The sequence below is a fragment of the Salmo salar genome, chromosome 24 (assembly GCF_965601325.2).
Source record: "Salmo salar chromosome 24, fSalSal1, whole genome shotgun sequence".
Classification (NCBI taxonomy): domain Eukaryota; kingdom Metazoa; phylum Chordata; class Actinopteri; order Salmoniformes; family Salmonidae; genus Salmo; species Salmo salar.
The window spans coordinates 7,724,402-7,732,500 of NC_138314.1; the positions used below are offsets into that span (position 1 = coordinate 7,724,402).

Consider the following 8,099-nt stretch of genomic DNA (forward strand, 5'->3'; position numbering starts at 1 on the left):
ATTATCATTAACAACAGACTCGTACATTTCCTCAGCGAAAACAAATGTCAAATTGGCTTTTTACCAAATTAGACCACATATTCACCCTAACTGACAAACAAACCAAAACAAAGGCAAAGTCTTCTCATGCTTTGTTAATTTCAAAACATCTTTTGACTCAATTTGGCATGAGGGTCTGCTATACAAATTGATGGAAAGTGTTGTTGGGGGAAAAAACATACGACATTTTAAAAGCCATGTACACAAACAACAAGTGTGAGGTTAAATTTGGCAAAAAACACACATTTCTTTCCACAGGGCTGGGGGGTGAGACAGGGATGCAGCTTAAGGCCCACCCTCTTCAAAATATATATAAAAAAATTGGCGAGGGCACTAGAACAGTCTGCAGCACCCGGCCTCACTCTACTAGAATCTGAAGTCAAATGTCTACTGTTTGCTGATGATCTGGTGCTTCTGTCCCCAACCAAGGAGGGCCTACAGTAGCACCTAGATATTCTGCACAGATTCTGTCAGACCTGGGCCGTGACAGTAAATCTCAGGAAGACATAAATAGTGTTCCAAAAAAGGTCCAGTTGTCAGGACCACAAATACAAATTCCATCTAGACACCGTTGCCCTAGAGCACACAAAAAACTATACATTCCTCAGCCTAAACATCAGCGCCAAAGGTAACTTTCACAAAGCTATGAACGATCTGAGAGACAATGCAAGAAGGGCCTGGAGAAGAGCCCCCTAAGCAAGCTGCTCCTGGGGCTCTGTTTACAAACACAAACAGACCCCACAGAGCCCCAGGACAGCAACACAAGTAGACCCAACCAAATCATGAGAAAACAAAAAGATAATTACTTGACATATTGGAGAGAATTTACAACAAAAAAACTGAGCAAACTAGAATGCTAAACACACAAAAAAAACGTCCTCTCACTGTCAACTGCGTTTATTTTCAGCAAACTTAACATGTGTAAATATTTGTATGAACATAACAAGATTCAACAACTGAGACATAAACTGAACAAGTTCCACAGACAGAAATTGAATAATGTGTCCCTGAACAAAAGGGGGGGGGGGGGGGGGTCAAAATCTAAAGTAACAGTCAGTATCTGGTGTAGCCACAAGCTGCATTAAGTACTGCAGTGCATCTCCTCCTCATGGACTGCACCAGATTTGCTAGTTCTCACTGTGAGATGTTACCCCACTCTTCCACCAAGGCACCTACAAGTTCCCAGACATTTCTGGGGGGAATGGCCCTAGCTCTCACTCTCCGATCCAACAGGTTCCAGACGTGCTCAATGGGATTGAGATCCGGGCTCTTCGCTGGCCATGGCAGAACACTGACATTCCTGTCTTGCAGGAAATCATGCACAGAATGAGCAGTATGGCTGGTGGCATTGACATGCTGGAGGGTCATGTCAGGATGAACCTGCAGGAAGGGTACCACATGAGGGAGGAGGATGTCTTCCCTGTAACGCACAGCGTTGAGATTGCCTGAAATGACAACAAGCTCAGTCTGATGATGCTGTGACACACCGCCCCAGACCATGACGGTCCCTCCACCTTCAAATCGATCCCGAAACAGAGTACAGGCCTCGGTGTAACGCTCATTCCTTCGACGATAAACGCAAATCCGACCATCACCCCTGGTGAGATAAAACCGCGACTCGTCAGTGAAGAGCACTTTTTGCCAGTCCTGTCTGGTCCAGCGACGGTGGGTTTGTTGCCGGTGATGTCTGGTGAGGACCTGCCTTACAACAGGCCTATAAGCCCTCAGTCCAGCCTCCCAGCCCATTGCGGACAGTCTGAGCACTGATGGAGGGATTGTGCGTTCCTGGTGTAACTCGGGCAGTTGTTGTTGCCATACTGTACCTGTCCCGCAGGGACCCTGGGCATCTTTCTTTTGGTATTTATCAGAGTCAGTAGAAAGGCCTCTTTAGTGTCCTAAGTTTTCATAACTGTGACCTTAATTGCCTACCGTCTGTAAGCTGTTAGTGTCTTAACGACCGTTCCACAGGTGCATGTTCATTAATTGTTTATGGTTCATTGAACAAGCATGGGAAACAGTGTTTAAACACTTTACAATGAAGGTCTGTGAAGTTAATTTTATTTTTACGAATTATCTTTGAAAGACAGGGTCCTGAAAAAGGGACATTTCTTTTTTTGGTGAGTTTATTTGGCCCTAAACAGAGAGTATACAGTGGAAGAATACCTAACCACTGTGACTGACCCAAAATTAAGGAAAGCTTTGACTATGTACAGACTCAGTGAGCATAGTCTTGCTATTGAGAAAGGCCGCCAAAGGCAGACAGGCTATGTGCACACTGCCAACAAAATGAGTTGGAAGCTGAGCTACACTTCCTAACCTCCTGCCAAATGTATGACCATATTAGAGACACATATTTCCCTCAGATTACACAGACCCACAAGAATTCGAAAAACAAATCCAATTTTGATAAACTCCCATATCTATGTGATATACCACAGTGTGCCATCACAGCAGCAAGATTTGTGACCTGTTGCCACAAGAAAAGGGCAACCAGTGAAGAACACCATTGTAAATACAACCCGTATTTATGTTTTATGTTTTCCCTGTTGTACTTTAACAAATTTGCACATCGCTACATCACTGACTATATACATTTCACTTATTCACTTATTTCACTTGTGTTTATTATCTATTTAACTTGCTTTGGCAATGTATACATGTGTTTCCCTTGCCAATAAAGCCCCTTAAATTGAAATTTTAACTGAGAGAGAGAGAGCGAGAGAGAAAGGTGTAGTCTATGAGTCGGAGGGATGGCGGTTGAGAGAGGGATTAGGTTCGCACCAAGGGAGAGATGATGGGTACATTTATTTTTTATTTCACCTTTATTTAACCAGGTAGGCTAGTTGAGAACAAGTTCTCATTTGCAACGGCGACCTGGCCAACATAAAGCAAAGCAGTTCGACACATACAACAACACAGAGTTACACATGGAATAAACAAACATACAATCAATAATACAGTAGAAAAAGTCTATATACAGCATGTGCAAATGAGGTAGGATAAGGGAGGTAAGGCAATAAATAGGCCATGGTGGCGAAGTTACAATATAGCAATTAAATACTGGAGTGATAGATGTGCAGAAGATGAGTGTACAAGTAGAGATACTGGGGTGCAAAGGAGCAAGATAAATAAATACAGTATGGGGATGAGGTAGTTGGATGGGCTATTTACAGATGGCTATGTACAGGTGCAGTGATCTGCTCTGACAGCTGGTGCTTAAAGCTTGTGAGGGAGATAAGAGAGAGGAATGAGAGTGTAGGAGGTGCAGGGTGAATGGAGGGCATGGTCACACCTGCCCACCGGGCCTACATGGGGAGACTAGATGCCTACTCCAGCTTCAAACTCCCACTTTGAACCACCCCCTCCCTATTTCTCTCTCTCTTTCTCTCTCTCTTCAACATCACTCCATCTCATGTACATTCTACATACGGTTTATATACAGTTGATTTCAACTCTCTCTCTGTGTGACCTGATCATCTGTAGCTCCCCTCTCCACAGACTTGAGCTCACCAAACAAACTGACACCTCGAACAATAACAGCCCAGAGCTTGACTAGTCTAATCCCTTCACCTCTACAACATCTATTGACTTCATTTGCAATGCTAAACATGCTTTCAGGGCACAGAGAATAACAACAGCTTCCAGTATGGCCTTGCTTTTTGTGACCTTGGGAGACCGAACACATCTCTGTCTCTCCAGGAAAGGATATTTTTCTCGGCTTCTCTTCACCGTTTATGGCCCATTAAATACCTAATACCTTTCTAATACCGCAAATTACTGCCCCATTTAGTGGAATTAACTCCAGAGTCCTCTCTCCTGGCATACACACTCTAAATAAATACAAATATTTACCCATCTTTCCTACAGGCCAGAAATATCAGTATCAATATCATTTCCCTCTGGAGTAAGATTTTGATGTTACATATTTTTTTTAACCTTTATTTAACTAGGAAAGTCATTTAAGAACAAATTCTTATTTACAATGACGGCCTACCGGGGCGGCAGGGTAGCCTAGTGGTTAGAGCGTTGGACTAGTAACCGAAAGGTTGCAAGTTCAAATCCCCGAGCTGACAAGGTACAAATCTGTCGTTCTAACCCAGTTAACCCCCTAGGCTGTCATTGAAAATAAGAATTTGTTCTTAACTGACTTGCCTAGTTAAATAAAGGTAAAATAAAAACAGTGGGTTAACTGCCTTGTTCAGGGGCAGAACGACCGATTTTGACCTTGTCAGCTCGGGGATTCGATCCAGCAACCTTTCGGTTACACGAAACAACGCCTCCCATGTTTAATGTAGTTATTCGCAGTAGAAGTTGTAATTCTCCGTGTGTGTGCGCACGTGGCTATAGATATTGATTGTAAGGTCACAGGGGGAGAGGGTCCTGCTAAATCACCATAGAGAATAAGCGAGCACCTGGGCTGTAATGTGCTTACTCTTTATTACACAGAGATAAATACGATCCATATAGACCCTGTCCTGGATAATTATGTTAACATAGACCAATTCATCAGTGTGTGGTCCCTAAGGTCCCTCCATACTTTTCTATACATTTATTACATACATATTCATCTTCATTAAACAACTACAGCATAGAGCCACTACCAAGTCCTATATAATCTCTTTTTAAGATAAATATTATGAAGCATATCCACCCACCCATCTCTATAATGATGTCCGTCCGTATTGACCACTTCATCAGTGGGATCTGTACGTCTCTTAGCTCCGATACAGGACTGACTCTTGATTATTAGAACAAGGACATTACACTGATGTTCTCTCCCCCCTCATACACCAGCACACACTGGGCACAGGGACGGCCCGAATGGCCTCACACACTGGGCCTACGGGGCAGTGGCTTACCTACACGCTTTCCTCTGGACACTGTTTAATTGGTCATCCTCTGAGCTGGACACCGGTGGCCTCGTGTTGCGTGTGTGTTCACAGTATTTTAGGTAGAGCAGGCACACCGCTCTTTCCTTCCTTTACCTCATGGCGTGCCAATTCACGCACACACAGGGGTTCCACATGAATACGGTAGACGTGTCTACGCATCATCTTACCTTGTCACACCTCATGAGGCCCAGGTATCGTAGTGACTTGCTGCTTCGGGCAATCTGTGTAGCTCCCTGGTCAGTGATCTCTTTACACCAGCCCGCATCCACTGTCTCTATGGTGCTGCTGTACTGGCCAATCGCTATCAGAGCTATGGAGACAAGAGAGGAAAGAAAGGCCATGTAAGTGATATGAGAGAGAGAAGAGAAGAGGACAGGACAGGAGAGGACAGGAGAGAAGAGGAGAGGACAGGAGAGGAGAGGAGAGAGAGAATGCATAAACAGCCCGCTGGTTCGATGACCTGAGTGACTGTCACACACACTATTCCATTGTTTAGACAGAGCGCACACACACACATTTACATTTGAGTCATTTAGCAGACGGCTCTCATCCAGAGCGACTTACAGGAGCAATTAGGGTTCAGTGCCTCGCTCAAGGCCACGTCGACAGATTTTCCACCTTGTCAAATTGGGCATTCAAACCAGCGACCTTTCGGTTACTGGCCCAACACTCTTAACCGCTAGGCTACCTGCCGCCCAAACACACACATATATGATCACACGCCGCTGGCAGGGTGCCACTTTACCCTGGCACACTGTCCTTCCCCTGGCAGCGCTGTGACACATGCCAGCGCTCTAATGGATTAGTCCAGCAGCAGTCTAAACAAATGTGTGTGTGTGTATGTGACAAGGCTGACAAGCTAAGCACAGAGTGCCAAAGTAAAGAGGGGACATCATGCCAGAGGAGACAACCACTGTCTGTCACTGCGTGATCGCATGGATACGTGTGTGTGTGTGTGTGTGTGTGTGTGTGTGTGTGTGTCCCTGTGTGCGCGAGGGGGCGCGCGCATGTTACTGTGTTCGTAGTGAAACGCCGACCTCTCATTTCGATCCATGGTACGTTTTTTTGTTTCTTAGCAGAACAGCGTGAATAGTTTCAGTGTTTCCGGAAACAAACACGTACGCATAATCAAATCGCCGACCCGTCAAACGCTGGGCAGACGGACAAGCGGAACGCTACTCTGTGATCGATTAAAAGTGTCTCGACTTTGTTCTCTACACACTCACGTCATCACTAATGAGTGGAGGATGAGACGAAGGTGAAAGGGATGACAGAAGAGGTGAAAGGCAAAGTCAGCCTTTGTCTCTCATGCTCTCTCATGTACTGAACCTCCATGTTGTTTTCCCTGAAAAACGTCTAACTTCAAATCTATTTAACTGGTAGCATGATAGACCTCAGGCCTTGCCTTCAAAAGATCAACCCAAGCAGCCTAAATATATGTGAGGTTAAATATAGTGTAGGGTTATAATTGTCCCTGGAAGTGGAGCATGAGGTCAGGTGCTGGTCAGGTCAGAGTGTGAGGCTGAGACAGACTCAATGAAGTCGGCAGACTTGCATTTCAACCAAACTGCTCGCCGTCAAACACTAACAGCATCAATAACTTTAGACACACACTCACACGCAGACACAGAGACACACACACACACACACACACACACACACACACACACACACACACACACACACACACACACACACACACACAAAGGCATGCCCTCATATCGACCTTTCCATTTCAGACATATTTAGCATACGTGACCTCAAATACACCATCAGCCCAGGGTATGAGTCAAGGTATCAGATTTAGGGTAGATTCTAGTTACAGTGTAATTCTCAAGGTATTATGAATGCATCATAATCACCTGTATATTTATAGACTGTTACAAAGAGCCAGACACATTGACTATACACGTGCTAAATACAGTGCAGGTGGTCCAAAGCACCACATCATTAATTATACCAACCTTTATTGTACCAGTTTAGAATCCAAAGACTCATACAAGCACAGAACAAAGAAACCACATGTCTTAAACCAAGTGCCCTGAGCTACGTATACATTACACCCAATACTATATGTTACGTTACACCCACACAGCAGGAGAGGGCTTTGAGGGAAAGGAGGTCTATTTAAAAAGCATTAAATGATACATTTCCGTTCCGCCATGAGCATACGGTAGGAGCCTTATTGGCCGGAGAGAGACGCTCGCCCCTGAGAGGGCTCGAGCAGAGATCTGTGCGTGCGTGAAAGAGAGACCGACCGGACAGAGGCAGGGGGCAGAGAGCTAAAGAGCTTCCCGTACTCTCCTCGCCACCTCCCATTCCCCTTGTCTGTTCCCAGCAGGAGGACCTAAAACCAGATCAGTTGTCCTCCTTTGATGTTTGAATACATTCTCTCGCTCTCTCTCTCTCTCTCTCTCTCTCTCTCCTCTCTCTCTCTCTCTCTCTCTTGAGGAGGGGGAGGGTAAAATCTGGTCAGAAGGGCTTGGGAAAGTGTTCATTTAAATCTGACCAGACACACCCCCATTGCCGTAGCATCGCCCCATACATTTCCACTCTCCCCAACACCCCACCCACCCTTATCACCCCCCCCCCCCCCCCCCCCCCCAACCACTCCCTCCCCCGCAACACCTATCAGGACTTTGATATCAACATGACAGAGAGCTCGTCTAGAGCAGGGATCATTATCTAGATTCAGATGCGGAAGTTTTCTTCGAGTGGATGTTCGGAGAGCAGGAACATAATTACAAATCATTTGTATTACGAAGCTCAAATATTTGTCTAAAATATATAATCATTTCAAACCTTGCTTACATTTGTATATGATCACGTGTCTCTCTATTATGCGTGGAAATACTTGGGAACAGATCATTTGGAGCTGATTTCCTGGTGATTTGTTCCTGTTATTTTTTTGTTGCTCAGAAAACATGGGGGGGGGGGCAAATTCGGCCCATGGGCCGCCAGTTGGGGAACCCTGGTATAGAGGCAGGAGGGAGCTTAACACACTGCACATCTAAGAATTAAGCATGAAAAAGTTCCTTAGCCATTCCCTGACTGCAGTGGGACGCTACTCTTCTATATGCAGTGGTTCCCCTACTGCTAACACATCCGCACTATAGGAAGGCCTAAAACAACACGCTCACACTACCACATGATATGACACACATGGGG

General features: G+C 45.2%; 1 protein-coding gene across 3 annotated transcripts in view; it reads right to left on the reverse strand.

The window, feature by feature from the left end:
* Positions 1-8,099, reverse strand: part of fbxl17 (F-box and leucine-rich repeat protein 17) — a 317,987-nt gene that overhangs the window by 21,002 nt on the left and 288,886 nt on the right. For all 3 annotated transcript variants that reach the window (XM_014171122.3, XM_014171124.3, XR_006761752.2), the window contains one exon: positions 5,099-5,241. In XM_014171122.3, the coding sequence (XP_014026597.1) occupies positions 5,099-5,241 (143 nt within the window). Of the gene's footprint in view, positions 1-5,098; positions 5,242-8,099 lie in introns of those variants that run through there.